The sequence below is a fragment of the Ceratotherium simum genome, chromosome 5 (genome assembly GCF_057802395.1).
Source record: "Ceratotherium simum simum isolate JZ-2026a chromosome 5, ASM5780239v1, whole genome shotgun sequence".
NCBI lineage: Eukaryota > Metazoa > Chordata > Mammalia > Perissodactyla > Rhinocerotidae > Ceratotherium > Ceratotherium simum.
Window position 1 is genome coordinate 50853747 of NC_141904.1, and position 14234 is coordinate 50867980.

General features: G+C 54.9%; 3 protein-coding genes across 10 annotated transcripts; 1 reads left to right on the top strand and 2 right to left on the bottom strand.

The window, feature by feature from the left end:
- Positions 1-59: 59 nt before the first annotated feature.
- TCTA (T cell leukemia translocation altered) lies at positions 60-3615 on the top strand. 2 transcript variants are annotated; one of them, XM_014792157.2, is made up of 3 exons: positions 60-496; positions 797-899; positions 2246-3615. In XM_014792157.2, the coding sequence occupies exons 1-3, from the start codon at positions 274-276 to the stop codon at positions 2286-2288; spliced, it is 369 nt and encodes a 122-aa protein (XP_014647643.1). In that variant the 5' UTR covers positions 60-273; the 3' UTR covers positions 2289-3615. The 2 variants fall into 2 exon arrangements, with proteins under 2 accessions (XP_014647643.1, XP_004419757.1); XM_004419700.3 differs by having other exon boundaries at positions 61-496; positions 845-899.
- Positions 1191-9259, bottom strand: AMT (aminomethyltransferase). 6 transcript variants are annotated; one of them, XM_087430989.1, is made up of 10 exons: positions 8856-9259; positions 8579-8746; positions 7968-8048; positions 6956-7087; positions 6483-6561; positions 5765-5910; positions 5499-5679; positions 4984-5139; positions 4707-4881; positions 1191-1503 (listed from the first exon to the last, which is right to left on the bottom strand). In XM_087430989.1, exons 1-10 carry the CDS (start codon positions 8943-8945, stop codon positions 1500-1502), a joined length of 1212 nt encoding a protein of 403 aa, XP_087287115.1. In that variant the 5' UTR covers positions 8946-9259; the 3' UTR covers positions 1191-1499. The 6 variants fall into 6 exon arrangements, with proteins under 6 accessions (XP_087287115.1, XP_087287114.1, XP_087287117.1 ...); XM_087430988.1 differs by lacking the exon at positions 1191-1503 and adding an exon at positions 3929-4376; XM_087430991.1 differs by lacking the exon at positions 1191-1503 and adding an exon at positions 3929-4376 and having other exon boundaries at positions 8579-8732; positions 8856-8994.
- A 132-nt stretch (positions 9260-9391) lies between these two features.
- NICN1 (nicolin 1, tubulin polyglutamylase complex subunit) lies at positions 9392-13939 on the bottom strand. 2 transcript variants are annotated; one of them, XM_087430993.1, is made up of 6 exons: positions 13700-13939; positions 12346-12522; positions 11978-12184; positions 11207-11278; positions 10790-10894; positions 9392-10715 (listed from the first exon to the last, which is right to left on the bottom strand). In XM_087430993.1, the coding sequence occupies exons 1-6, from the start codon at positions 13829-13831 to the stop codon at positions 10674-10676; spliced, it is 735 nt and encodes a 244-aa protein (XP_087287119.1). In that variant the 5' UTR covers positions 13832-13939; the 3' UTR covers positions 9392-10673. The 2 variants fall into 2 exon arrangements, with proteins under 2 accessions (XP_087287119.1, XP_004419761.1); XM_004419704.3 differs by having other exon boundaries at positions 11978-12091; positions 13700-13937.
- Between the last annotated feature and the right edge of the window lie 295 nt (positions 13940-14234).

Below are 14234 nucleotides of genomic sequence, written 5' to 3' on the forward strand. Positions count from 1 at the left end.
CGCGTGGGGCATCACGGGAATCCGAGGGCTATAAAAGACCCGGTTGCTATTTTATGCTCCTCGAGTTACTCATCCTTTAAGTCAGTGGGGTGGGGTTAGGTGCGCGTGCGCGGTTTTAATTCTCCTCCCCAAACTGCCAACACTTCGCGCACGCGAGGTAGGTTCCCCTTCCCTGGGTTTACGCGTGCGCACTAACGGGCCTGGCCCGGAAGACCAAACGCCTGCGCAGAGAGTACTAGGGTGACAGACCCCCGGGTGGGGCGCAGGCCAGTCATGGCGGAGCCTTGGTCCGGGCAGTCCTTGCAGACTCTGCCGGCCACGGTGCTGGGCGCGCTGGGCGCCCTGGGCAGTGAGTTCCTGCGGGAGTGGGAGGCGCAAGACATGCGCGTGACCCTCTTCAAGCTGCTGCTGCTGTGGTTGGTATTAAGTCTCCTGGGCATCCAGCTGGCGTGGGGGTTCTACGGGAGCACGGTGACCGGGCTGTATCACCGCCCAGGTGAGGCTCCCTAACAACCTCCGTGGGCTGGCCGTCCCCAGCCCTGCCGGACTGTACCATTGGGCTCCCCAGAACCCCCGTAGACTACCACTGGACCCTAAGAACCTCATCACAACTTAATGCTGTACCCATGCCAGCATACCATTTCACGCTAGAAACCCCACCAGTCCACCCATCACATTATAACTGTTCCTTTGAACCCCCATCAGACAATACCACTAGTCCCTTAGGGCCCCCTCACCAGACTCCACCAGACAGTACCACTGGCCTCTAACCTGACCTGGGCTGATGCCTGCTCAGATCCCCACCCCCAGCCTGGTGCAGCTCTGGATGTGTTCCTGCCCCCAGGTCTGGGCAGCCAAAACGGATCCACATCTGATGGCTCCACGCATTTCTCTTCGTGGTGAGTAAATCTGTGCCCATCTCAACCCCATGCTTGGCAGGCAGAGGACACTCCTGTGCTGGGAAAGGGGCCGGGGATGGGGGCGGGGAGTTCTCAGGGTAGGAGTCCACCAGCTTAGTGGCCTTTGCAGCAAGCTGCAAGGTCTCCAAGTAGAAATCAGGCTTACAGTGACACCGATGTCTGAACAGCCCATCAGTATGCTGATCAGCAACCTGTGGGGTGGGTGGTGTTATTGTCACAATTTTAAATGCAAATTCTTTTTTTTTTTTTTAAAGATTTTTTATTTATTTATTTTTCCCCCAAAGCCCCAGCAGATAGTTGTCTGTCATAGCTGCACATCCTTCTAGTTGCCGTATGTGGGACGCGGCCCCAGCATGGCCAGAGGAGCGGTGCGTCAGTGCGCACCCGGGATCCGAACCCGGGCCGCCGGCAGCACAGTGCGCGCACTTAACCGCCAAGCCACGGGGCCGGCCCAATTGTCACAATTTTAGAAATGAAATAGCAAGTCTGTTGGATTCCACTCCACTGCAAGCACCTCAGTTGGAAAGGCAGGAGCCTCTGTCCTTAGTGCACTGACTAGCCTCATCAGGGTCAGCCTCCTCATCTGTAAAACATGAACTCACTAATCAGGACATTCATTCAGCTAATCTCTGAGCTCCTACCACATGGCAGGGGCCACACTAGGCCTAGAGAACAAGGACAACCCAGGCCCTGCTAACAGGGAGAGCCAGAGATTTAAAAGGGGAAGGCAGCAGTGCAGAGGCAAGGGCAGTCAGCGGTTTCTCCCAAGACAGACACCTAAGCTGTGGGCAAAGGCTAGGGGGTGGTAAAGTGTACCAGGCAAAAAGAATGGATAGAACAAGGCCCAGAGGCAAGAACAAGGGTGACATATTGGAAGAATAGACAAGACCGTGATGCTGAAGTTCAAACATCAAGGCATGGAGGGATCTGCAAAGCCCTATCCCAGGTCTCAGCTATTGAACGACTTAGCAAGGCCATGGCCTGATCTAATTTGCCTTTATAACTGCCTGCTTCATGGCAAGTAGATAAAAGGGTCCAATAGAGAGAGCAAGAGGCTAGTTAGGAGGTCTCCTACTGCCCATGTTTCTGTCTTGGGCAACTGGGGAAGGATGTGAGCACCATCATAAGGTGGGAAACCAGGAGGAAGAATGGGTCTGTAAGGGAAAGGTGGTGGGCCCAGTGTGGGCTGTGGGAGCTCAGCAGAGGTCTAGATTGTAGTGTGGCCTTACTGAGCCCAGCTCAGCCCTCAAAGAGGGGCTAGAGAGAACCAGTCTCAGGGACTTGTGCTGCCCCTGGAATAACCCCTCTCTTCTCTCCATTTTTAGGGAAACAGCAACAAATGAACCTCTCAAAACCCACAGAGAATAAAAGAAGGCAGCAGAGGGGCCTCCAGAGACATCACCGGGTCTGCTGGCTCCCACACTGGGTTCTGTTGCTGCTCAGACCCCAGGGACGACTGCAGGGGAGTTGGGGCTGGGGGCAGGGAGTACCCCAGTGCTTGCAGGGCTGGGCCTCCACTGCCCTTGGCCTTGCCTCCAGCAGCTCCAGGCATTGGGCCAGTTAAGAATTTGTCTCTACCCTGATCTGGGTGCCTTAAGGAGAGAAGGCGTGTTCCTCCTCTCTCAGGGGTCGGCTCAGGAGAAGCTTCTCAGTTGGGGAGGCCAACAGTCCATTTTCTGTCTTGGCTTTTTCCTGTCCTTCTTTCCATCCCCCTAGGATATCACCCCATAGAGATTTGTCCCTCTGAGAGGAAGCCTGAGGTTGACCAGCTCTGGAATTTGTAAGGGAGGTCTGTTTTCTCCTAAGCCCTGAGTTTCCTGAATTTCTTTGGTTTTGGTTTGTTGGTAGGGAGCCAGGGAATCCTGGCCTGGACACAGCCTTATACTCTATGGTTACCTAGCTGACCATTCAAGTATAAGGCAGGGGGTAGTTGGCACCATCCAGACATGAAGGCACCAAACACCCACCTCCCTGGCCCATCCAGAGCTCTCCAGGTATGACCCAGGAATTCTTCTTAGAGGGAAGCTGGGTGCCTGAAAGAGGCTGAGCCCTGGGGGGGACCTACCACCCCCAAGTGCCCATGGGGTTGTGGGTCTGTACCCTGCACCCTCACAGGGAGTTACTAAGCAGTTAGTGCAGTGGCGCCACCATGCCCTGTAGCCTCATCATTTCCCATCTTGACCTGGAACCACAGGAGCTTCATCCTAAGAGCCCATAGGTTCAGCTCCTCCCCACCAGCACCATTTCAGCCCCCAGGAAACTCAACAGAGAGGAGCCACAGGCTAGGCAGGCCTGCCACTTCCACAGCAGGCCAGGGAGCTTCCAAAAGTGTGGGTGGCAAATGCAAGTTCCTGAAAGCAGTGTGGCCCTACCTCCTTTCCTGATGGCTGTACTTCTGCCTGCTTCTGCTGGGCCACCAGCTACCTCAGTGTCCCACTGCCTGCTTCCTCTCTGTTAGATGTCACATTTCCATCTGGCAGCCTTTGTCTAGGTCATCTTTGCAGCAGAGGTACACTGGAAGTAGAACTGCATTGAGCTCATGCACGTGTACCTACTCTGGAGATACCTTCTGGCTGATAGGATGATGGTTTCACAGCCCCAGGCCTACCCACTGAGACCACCACACACAGAATCAGGGTCTCACATTTCACCCCAGGCTCAACTGAGGATGTGGCTTATTAAACATGGAAGTGCATCAGTTGTGTGATTATTCAGACAAGACAAGGGTGTGTATACACAGGGAAGACTGGGGAAGGAACACCCCAGAGGGTGTTATCCCTCAGCACCCAGAATGCAATGACTTGCAGAGGTGGAGGGGTGATGCCAGCTCCCTGGAGGAGCGGTGGTGGGTGCCTAACAGGGGCGCTATCCCTGTTCTTATAGACCTGCCCCCCTCAAGGGGAACCCACTCTGAGCATATCTCAGAAGCCAGGAAGGCAGGCATTGGGCTGGCACCCTAGTAACTCTGTGGACAAAGGACAATGAAGGTAGAGACTCTGACAAGCAAGAAGGATGGAAGCTCGTTTAATGTTTTTTAGAAGTCAGTGGAGTCCAGTAATGGGCCCCAGGGACGAAGGTCAGCCCAGGGTAAGGCAAGTCCAGGAGGAGGCCCAGCCTGCCTCACAATAGCCCTGGGGCTCAGAACAGGTGGTGAGCCCAGCATGATATGCTACTGGGCAGCAGGCTGGGCTACCTCGGGAATGTGGAAGAGTGAGTCCATGCTCCCTCAGCCATCCCTGCATTTACACGGGGCACAGCAACACTACTGGGCCAACCCTCTGTGAGTCAGGAATCATTCCTGCCCAGGGAGAGGCAGCAGTTTGTATTTAAGGAAAGTAAACTGGAGAAGGTGGCCGGCACTGCCCAAGGTAATAACCCTTTGCAGTGTGAGAAACTGGTAAGTTGGGTAGGCTTTATCCTCCCCTTAAAGGTGAGCCTTTACTCCACAGCCAGCACCTGGCAGAGTAGAAGGGAGAGATGTCAGAACTGATGCTTCTCATAGCCCTCCAGCAGGCAAGAGTGGGGTCAGTGGTAGTGTGGGCTGAAATAGGACATGGGGTGAGCTGGTATGTCGCTCAGAAATGGGGTCTTGAAGTTGGAGTGGCACAGGATGAGAGAGGAATAGGTAGGTGGTGTGGCCCCCTCAACCAGACAACCAGAAGCAGCCTCCACCCTAGCCAACTACCCCCACGGGTGTTCTGCCTCAGCTTCCTGGCTAACCCCTTGTAGAATGCCTTCCAGAGCAAAGCTCCTGGAAGGGAGGGCCCTGCCCCAAGCCATCCTCACTTGAGGGTGTAGTAGTTTGTGGGCACAAAGGGCATCTTGCTGACCACAGCCATCTGCTGCTTCCGCCGCACCTCTACCAGCAACGGGGTACCTGGCCGACTATACTCACAGGGCACATAACCCATCGCCACATTCTTCTTCAGGCAGGGTGAGGGGCAGCCACTGGTCACAGTACCTGTCCGGGCAGAGGCCATGCATCAGCACCACCCTGCCAGTTCAGTGCCCACACCCTCCTGGGGAAGGGACAAGGGCTTTCCAACTTCCCTGGTCCACGTACCAATCACGGTGCCCTCTGTACTCAGGATGGGGCTGTGTGCTCGCATAGGAGCCCCCTCACACAATAAACCCACACGCTTCCGCTGCACCTCGCCCTTCAACTGGGGAACAATGACTGCGGCTCCAGGGAAGTCCATGGCAGCTCGGCGACGCTTTCCTGGAGCATGACACACCAGACTTAAGCCACAGTTCAAGGACCCCAAGTGACATCCATCTAGCATTGAGGCCCCTTTGCTTAGGGTCCCCCAGGCCCCATTCCTCCTTTGCAATGCAGTCAGTCAGCCACCCACCTCCTGCCCCCTGGTCTTGGAGCCCATGCTGCCCACCTCAGCCTGCTGAGGGTCCTCAGCATTTAATGGGCAAAGCCATAGTGATACCTTCAGGGAATGGAGGCTCAAAGAGGCTAAGTCACTTGCTTTAGGCTACATAACCTTGGGAGCAGTCACAGGCTAGGTGATCTCATTAAGGGCCACTCCAGCCTTCTGGATCCCATCCCTGAGTGCTTGCCCAACTCACCCAATGTCCAACTGAGGCTCCCTTCCACAGGTGTAGTGTGTTCATCGATGTCATTCCCATATAGGCAGAGGCCTGCCTCCAGGCGCAGACTGTCCCGGGCTGCCAGCCCTGCCAGCTTCACCTCCGGGTTGTCCAGCAGAGCTGTTGCCAGGCAGACTGCCCCCGCTGCTGGCACCGAGATCTGCATGGGACATCAGAGAGCAGGTGGGCAGCTGGCCTCAAGAGTCCTGTGCCCTACACCACCCTGTGCCCACTTCTTGACATACCTCCACACCATCCTCTCCTGTGTAGCCACAGCGGGTCACGCGGCAGCCAGACACGCCAAACACTTCCATCACAGCACTGGTCATGAAGGGCAGTTTCCTCAGGTCCTCTGCCACGCCGGCCTGTAGCACCTGGGCTGCAGTGGGGCCTGGGCCCAGGGAGCCAATGACCAACTGTCCAGGTCCCAGTGCCCCTTAAAGCTGGTCCACAGCCCATGGGCCGGCCCGGAGGTGCAAGTGGTTAAGTGCGCACGCTCCGCTACGGCGGCCCGGGGTTCGCCGGTTCAGATCCCGGGCACGCACCGACGCACCACTTGGCAAGCCATGCTGTGGCAGCATCCCATATAAAGTGAAGGAAGATGGGCATGGATGTTAGCCCAGGGCCAGTCTTCCTCAGCAAAAAAAGAGGAGGATTGGCAGATGTTAGCACAGGGCTGATCTCCTCACAAAAAAAAAAAAAAAAAAAAAAATTGGTCCACAGCCCATACTCAGGGACCAGAACAAGCCCTGAGCAAGACCTACTCTGCAGGTGGGAGAAGATGCTCTTGCCCACAGCCCATGGACCCTTGTGGCAGGTAGAGGGAAGGTATGACCGAACCTCGAATTATGGCACACAAATATCACACCATCCACACCTTCCTTCTGGTACGGCCTCTGTGCTAAGCAGTAGAGGAAGCCAGGAAGGCAAAGGTCAGCTCCAACTCCAGCTTAGCCCACTCACCTTGCAGGGCTAGCAGGGCATTATCCACCACCTCCAGAGCCACATCACTGCCCATGTTCTGAAGCTCCCTGACCTTGTCCTGAAAAGAAAGAAACCACATTAGCTTCTGGGACCACTTACTGAACACCTATCATGGGCAGGGTGCTGCAGAGCTGGGCAGAGTAGGCTGGTTCCCATCTTACAAGGTCACATAACTACTAAGTGGTAGGGATGACCCAAGCCCAGGTCTGTCAGCTCTAACACCAGGCTCCACCCTCACCAGAGGATGCTCACTTAGGGGTCAGCTTCACCTCCCCACCTCTTCCAACACTGAAACCTGGCATGCTCCAGGGAGGGCCCACTCCAGCCTGCTAGTCATTCACTCAAAGAGCCATTGTCTAAGTTCCTTGTCCATGCCAGCTCTGTCCTAGACAACTAGGATGCTGCTCTATGAACAAGGAAGACAAGGTACGTAGAACATAGAGGGGCTGTACCTGCATGAGGGCCAAGTCCTTGTCCCAGCAGCCAGCATTGGACACCACATAGAGGTGCCCCTCAGAGGTGTTGGTGACAATCAAGTCATCTAAGATGCCTCCAGCCTCATTGGTAAACAGCGACAGTGTCCCCTAGCACCAAAGTAGAGCATCTTTGCCTCCAGGTCCAGGAGGCCAAGGTCAAATGTGAGTCAGACACACCCCTGGGCCCACTCAGCCACCACAAACTCATGATCCCTCATGCACTGAGGGGGATGCAATGTGCAAGACTGGGTCAGCCCAGGCCCCTGCCCAAGCCCAGGGTTTTTGATCCTCATGCACTGAAAAAGTTTTCACCCCTTCCCTGCCTTGGAGGACCTCCCTGATCTGGTGGGGCCTCTGCACTCCACCCCACTCAGTACTCAGAGCCCTATGTCACAATTAATCCATGATACCTAGGACTTCCTGCTTCATCCCACCCAGACCTGGGACAACTCAGCCCATGGCCCAAACCCCAGGACAGAAGTTTCAAAGTCCATCTTGATGATCCCAGGTGCTCCACAGCAATGCCCCAAAATACTGTGAGGCTGGCCTCGGCCTCCCCACTGGATGGATGAAGAGCCTGAGGTTGAAGGTCATATGAATCACCTGGGGATCTTACTAAAATGCAGGCTCTGATTCAGCAGGTCTGGAGCAGGGCCTGAGAGTGTATTCCTAACAAGCTCCTAGGTGATGATGAGGCTGCTGATTTAGGGACTACACTTTGAATTGTGAGGGTTTAGGTCACAGAATAGGACATGAACCTGGGTTTCTGGCCTCCCAGTCTGATGTGGTGAGGATGGAATAGGCCCCTCCCTACAGATGGCTGGGTGTCTGGACATGACTTAGGAACTCCATCCTCCAAGACTGCAAGCCCTGAGAAGCTGTGTCTGATCCATTTCTGTGCCCCCAAGCCTGAAATAGGGACTCAGCCCATTTGCTGGCTCATGACTAAGAACACCCATTGAGCAGAAGTAAGAAAAGAGGGACCCACCTGGTTTGGCCTTAGCTCTGCAATATCTCCAACCACTAGACTCTCCATCAGCCTCACCCGGTCACAACCAAATATCTTGGTCTGGGAAAGAGATCAAAAGCCTCAGGCTACTTCAAAAGCTATAACCTGGAAGGCCACTGGGCAAGGAGGCACCCTCCCTGCCATCCACAGCACAGTTCAACCCAGCTGAAATGCCTGACTAGTCTTTTGGTTCTGCAGGTGGCAGCGGCTCCACTTTCTGATTCTCTCACATCCACCAGTACAGGAGGGGGTGCAATGGGGGAGGTTAGGAAACTTGAAAGGACCCACCACCTTCCTGAAATACTCCCCTTTTCCAAACCAATTCCCAGGTCAGTGGATGAGAATGGGCACCCTGGAAATCCCAGGACATTAAGGCACACCACTAAGTGGGAGCTGGAGAGATTAGACAGATAATCAGGAAACCCATTGAGTTAACTTTCTAGAGGCCATAGTCTATGACACCCCTGAACCTCCAACTCATCTGAGGGCTGCCCTTGGAATCTAGCTCCCAGCAAACAAAGCCAAGGGTTGCACCACTGTGGACTGGGAGGAAACCTTGGTCTGGCGGCCGGCGCGCTCCCCTGGCTCACCTGCAGCATGTGGGACACGTCAAAGAGTGAGCAGTGCCGGCGCGTGTGCAAGTGTGAGTCAACGTGGCTGTCCCGGTACTGCACAGGCAGACTCCAGCCCGCGAATGCCACCATCTTCCCGCCATTGGCCAGGTGGAAGTCATAGAGTGGTGTCCTGCGGAGCACATCCTGCAGGCGGCTGGGTTCAGTGCTACCAGGGCCCCATCCCCCATCCCCTATCCCCCTCCCTCCCCCAGCCTCCAAGATTGGCACCACACCCCAGCACCCTCTATCCTACCTGTGTGCAACTGAGCGGACGGCCCAGGGCGGAGGGGAGCGCCTGCAGACACAAGCCCAGACGGGCCACCATGTTCACTGCCCGCTGCATTGCTGCCCACAACTCGTGCAGCCGGCACACAGAGGCCACCACTCTGCCAGGCACGCTGGGAGATGTAGTCCGGGCACTGCTTGGACAGGTCTCTCTCCCACAAGGGGGATCAGGAGAGGGGGCGGGCAGCCCGGGCTTGAGAGCACAAGGTGCAGTAACTTCAAACTGCAGGGAAACAGCTCCGGGCGCTTCCAGCTAATCAGGGCAGATTGGGCTGTTTGAGCCAGTTAAGCTGCTCAGAATCAGAGCTGGGGGCTAGACCGTCCCCTGCAAACTGCCCGGCCTCCAAAGGGTCAAAGTTCTGCAAGGGGTGAAAGGCCTGAATTGCACATTCAGGACCTCAGGAGTATAAGGTCAAATGGGGGAAGGGGGATGGGTGGAGCCAGCCACAGTAACCTGGCCTCATCTGAGAGTCTCCAGCTCTCCCAATAGGGCAGACACAGTCATGCATTCCACAAGTATTTATTGATCTTGCTGCACACTAGGCCCTGTGCTGGGTGCTGGTGACACAGCTGTGAATGAATCACAGTCCCTGCCACCCCAGGGATCTCCCCACACACACACATACACACACTGAGGGCTGCTACTCCCTGAGCACAGGACTGGTCGTTACCCTCTTAGCAAAAGCTGAATGGGGCTAAGTAAATGACACTCCTGGCAAAGATACCACCTGGAAAAACTATGATGGGTGAGAATAGAGGGTGGCCACCAAAAAGTGCCTGACCCTCCCCCAAAAGCTGTTGAGCCGCACAAATGTCCAATTTTCCAGGTCCAACACATGTTGCAGTACTGTAGCACCCAAGGGCAAAACTAGGAAAATCCAGAGAAAAGCAAGATTTTCTCATAAGAGCAGCCTGCCTTTTTCAGCAGCTGGCCTGGGGTTGCAGAGCACCTCAGCCTCTTAAAAGACACCAATGGGAACCCTCACCTGGACCCACCCCCCACCAAAGTTGATCCCTCATCACACTGAGCATGACTCTTGGAAGGAAGCAGCTGGGAGAAGGGACAATGATGTGCGTTCGGCAGTGTCAGATGGCAAACAGGTCCCAGGATTCATTCTCAGGCTCCGGCCTTGCCAGAAGCACCTGCCCAGGCCAGATGGGCAGAACCATTTGAACACACTCCAGGAGCCAGCTCAGGGACCAAGGGATTCAGGCTGCCCAAACCCCCAGCTTTGCTCCCTAGGCAAGCCACAGAAGAGTTTAGACAGGAAATTTCTTTTTGTGCGCATAACACAAAGGGAAAGAAGACCAGTGGGGGGCGCAAAAGGAAGAAAAGCGGCTCTTGTTTCTCCCTCAAGCTTCCAAACTACAAGAGTGTCATGGCTGGCTACAGCAGCCTTCCAAGGTTAGGTAGACCAGGTTCTAGTAGGTCACCCCAGCCCACCACACTCAGGGTGAGGTGCAGGTAGAAGACAGGAGTGTGCATGTTGGCAGGAGAGGCAGAGGGTACATGGGGATTCTTAGTAAGTAAAACGGGAGTGTTTTTAGGGTAGGAAAAAGAGGACTTTCAGGTTGCAGTCAGGTGAGGACAGAGTGCACTCCCGCTGGGAGCTCATGCTGAAGCAACACATGAACCCCCAAGAATCCTGAATCTGTGAACGTGGCCCAGACAGAATGGGTGTGCAGGCAACACTCGGAATGCAGAGGGAAAGCACTTCAGCCTCTGATGGCCCAAACCAGGCCTGGGTGGGCACGGAAGGCCAACGTCTTGGCTAAGAACCACGGCTCAAGTGTAGGACAGCAAGTTCAGGTCATAACAGCCATCCACCTGCAACACAAAAGACCGTCAGATCTGACCCACTCAGGGCAACAGGAGCCAAGCAGAGAGAAGCGATCACTCACATCAAAGCGGCCGATCCTTGTGGAGGTATGACTGGCCCGGATCATCTCTGTCAGCGCCCACATCTGCTGCACCTCGGAGGATACCCTGCTGGGGTCTGGGAGACCCTGATCCAGAAGGAGGGGTCAGTGGTCATGGGTCTCTCCTTACCAGTGCCCTTAGAGCTCCAGAGAGGCCAACTTGGGCTATGGGGCCCTCCGACTAAGACCAGTAACATTCTCAGATGACTTGTGAAACATGAGGTTGGGGACTGATGTGCAGTAGGCGGCCAAGCCCACAGAGAGATGCCTCAAATCCCACGGAGCACCCAGGAGGAAGATGGCATAGAGTCCCATATTCTTGCAGAAAGGAGCCCACCTGGACCAGTGCTGGACACAAGAGCTATTCCCACATGGTTCTTGCCCAGCGTGAGGGCTTACCTCAAGAAGGGGAACAGGCTGCTCACAAGGCACTGGGTGGGAAAGCCACTTGGGGAAGGTCATGGAGGGGCTCTGCAAAGCAAAGGCATATTGTCCTGAGAGAGGCAGAGTGGGACAGCCCTGGGACCAGATTCCAAGGTCCTGGGAGCAGAGACCCTGAGCCTCAGACACTGGGAAAACCCTGCTCAGGGGTCCACACACGCCCAAGGGGAAGTCAGACTAAGCTCTTCTGCTATGCAGAAGGAGGCCTCAGGAACACAAGAAGCAGAAGTATCCCCAGCACCTGAAGGCTCCAGCTCTGAAAGAGGCAGGTAACTCCAAAGGTCAGGGGATATAGGGACATGGCCCCACCTCTAATCATGAGCTTCCAGCATTCCTACCCGGTTAACTTCCACGAAGTCCTCCTTTTTTTTTTTCTGAGGAAGATTGGCCCCGAGCTAACATCTGTTGCCAATCTTCATTGTTTTGCTTGAGAAAGAGTAGCCCTGAGCTAACATCTGTGCCAGTCTTCCTCTATTTTGTATGTGGGTCACTTGGCCACCAACGAGTGGTATAGGTCCACACCCGGGAACCGAACCCAGGCCACCAAAGTGGAGCATGCCAAACTTAACAGCTAGGGAATGGGGCCAGCCTCAAGGCCTCCTTCTGAGTCTCATCATCATTATCCACCCGCTCCCACCCCCACCCCCAACCCCACCCTCAGCTGTCCTAGCCGTAGCTAGGAGCCTCCTGGAAAAAGGGCCAGCCAACAGCTCTGAACTAGTCACTTACCTTTGGTCCCTGCTGGTAGATCTGCAGCTCCTCCACTGTGAAAGACAGCCATAGTGGCGATGGCTGTCGCAGAATCAGGCGCAGCTCCAGTACTCTGGCCATGTCACACAGCATCTGACACACACACACAAGGACCCAGCGAGGCCCCAGCTCACTGCCCAGGAGCCTCCTAACCAGCAATGAACCAAGATGCTGCCTCCCCAGGCCCTTGAGAAGGAAAGAACAACAGTCCCTCCAAGGCACTTGCCAAAGAGCCACAGCCCAGGCCAGCCTGACCCTCCCTCTTGCCTCCTGATATCCTGGCCCAATCCCCAGACCCCTGTGAGCCCTCATCTGGGCTGCCCTGGCCATATCGAGTCCCAGCTAACCTGGTGCTTGAACAGCGATACATACTCCTGGGCTCCCTCCTCACTGTGTGGATCAGGCATCAGGCAGTAGTCCCGCAGGCAGGTCACCCACTTGGCTGGTGTGTACATCGAGGTGTGCTGGCGAACACGGATGCTCAGAAAGGCTGTGTAGTAATTCTTAAACACGATCTCCTGCAACTAGAGCACATACAACCCACCACAACAAATCAGAACCAGGCCCAGGGCCTGAGAGGCTCAAAGGCACCATCTCCTCCTCCCCTTAGGAATGTACTCTTCTACCAATCTAACAATTTCAACAAGCATCCATTGGGGCCCAAAGACAATTTCACTTTCCTAGAAGAGCTCACAGTCTAAATGAACAGGTCATGCAAACAAACCACAACTGCAGATCTTGCCACATGTCCAACATGCTGTCAGAGGTCAGAGCCCTAACTCCAAAGTAGGAAGAAAATGTACAAATGAGGCCTGAAGGAGAAAGAGTTCACCAAGTGGACCAGGAAAGGTAAAGAATGTAAAAGTAGCATATACAAAGGAGCACCAAAGGGTGAGAGAATCTGGCACACCCCTGGAACAGCAAGTGATTCAGCCTGGCTACAGCAGTTCTTGTCACTGCACACTCATCAGAATCACCTAAGGAAGTTTTTTAAAAAATGCAGGTATGTAGGCTCCACCTCAGACCTACTGAATCAGAATTTCCAGGGTTGGGCCCTTTAATGAAGTTGCCCAACTTATAGTAAGGAACAGCTTGAGGGAGAACCACACACTACAGGACAAAGTGCATGGGGCCGAGAGGCAGGCAGGGCACAGACACAAGAGTGGCCCTGAATGCCAGGCAATTAGAAAGTGGACTTTGTCCTCTGTGTTGAGGTCCTGCAGTGTCCAGTCACTCTGCCAGCAGATGTGGAAGACAACTGGAGATAGGAAACTGAAGCCGTTGGGAAGAAACTGATGAAGGATGAGTTGAACCTGACCTCCAGCAAGGACTGTAGGAATGGGCAGGAGGCAGGTTTGGCGGTAACTCATTGTCTAATGATCCCCAGCCAGTAGCCAGGGACAAAATGTCCTCTCACCTCTATTTGGTTCACAACTGTATTTCCAGCACCTAGCCTACTATCTTGGCACTTCCGTGCCAGCGCTGTCCTGGACATGAGGGAGAGATGTTGAAGAGGACAGGACAGGAAGCTGCATTCTGGTAAATATGTGTTAACTGAAGGAATAAATAAATCGTTAACTGATTTGCAAGGGCGAGGATACTGCAGAGGCTTTCTGTAAAAGACTAAATGCCTGGGACACGCCCGAGTTCCCAGGTCAGCTCCGCCCAGGAGCCCTGGTCGTGCCCACTGGGCTTGCTCACCTCAAAGGGCCCGACGCTGGGGAACGTAACATCGATGATGAGCACGCCAGGTCGGCCTTGGGAGGTCCGCATGTCGCCCACCTGCAGGGCCACGGTGCTTTTCACATGGCAGGGCACTGACACGCGGGACATGGTGTCAGCGGCAACAACCAAGCACAAACGCCACTACTGGCCTCGGACCACCGGTCCTTCCCGGCGTCCTCAGTGGAGCCCCAAGAACTACAACTCCCGGGCAGACTCGTGCTCAGCCAGCCCAACCAATCACCGATGCTCGGGGCGAGCGGGGAGACGGAAGTGCTGCGGAAGTTCTCCTTCAGCCAATCATCGCGCGAGCCTTCGAGAGCCACCACGGGCCACACCCAGAAACAGCAGAGCCATTCTGTATCTAAACCCTGCTGAAGCCTCCTGGAGTTCCAAGTCTTGCTCCGTTACTGCCTCTGTCCAGGGCGGTCGTCAGTTAAAGCATATAACGCCATGAGCAAAAATGACCATAGTACCTGGCCGACATTAATTGCAAAAATAGATATGAACCTCT

Excerpts from the sequence above, each read along its gene's own strand:
- TCTA (XM_014792157.2), top strand. The coding sequence starts at position 274 with ATGGCGGAGCCTTGGTCCGGGCAGTCCTTGCAGACTCTGCCGGCCACG. Across the intron at positions 497-796 it reads CGGGCTGTATCACCGCCCAG|ATCCCCACCCCCAGCCTGGT; the intron begins GTGAGGCTCCCT and ends ATGCCTGCTCAG. Across the intron at positions 900-2,245 it reads TCCACGCATTTCTCTTCGTG|GGAAACAGCAACAAATGAAC; the intron begins GTGAGTAAATCT and ends CTCCATTTTTAG.
- NICN1 (XM_087430993.1), bottom strand. The coding sequence starts at position 13,831 with ATGTCCCGCGTGTCAGTGCCCTGCCATGTGAAAAGCACCGTGGCCCTG. Across the intron at positions 11,279-11,977 it reads TCTACCAGCAGGGACCAAAG|AGCCCCTCCATGACCTTCCC; the intron begins GTAAGTGACTAG and ends TTTGCTTTGCAG. Across the intron at positions 10,716-10,789 it reads CAAGGATCGGCCGCTTTGAT|GTGGATGGCTGTTATGACCT; the intron begins GTGAGTGATCGC and ends TTTGTGTTGCAG.
- AMT (XM_087430988.1), bottom strand. The coding sequence starts at position 8,945 with ATGCAGCGGGCAGTGAACATGGTGGCCCGTCTGGGCTTGTGTCTGCAG. Across the intron at positions 6,562-6,955 it reads AGGACTTGGCCCTCATGCAG|GACAAGGTCAGGGAGCTTCA; the intron begins GTACAGCCCCTC and ends CTTTCTTTTCAG. Across the intron at positions 4,377-4,706 it reads ACAAACTACTACACCCTCAA|GTGCTGGCTGTGGAGTAAAG; the intron begins GTGAGGATGGCT and ends CTACTCTGCCAG.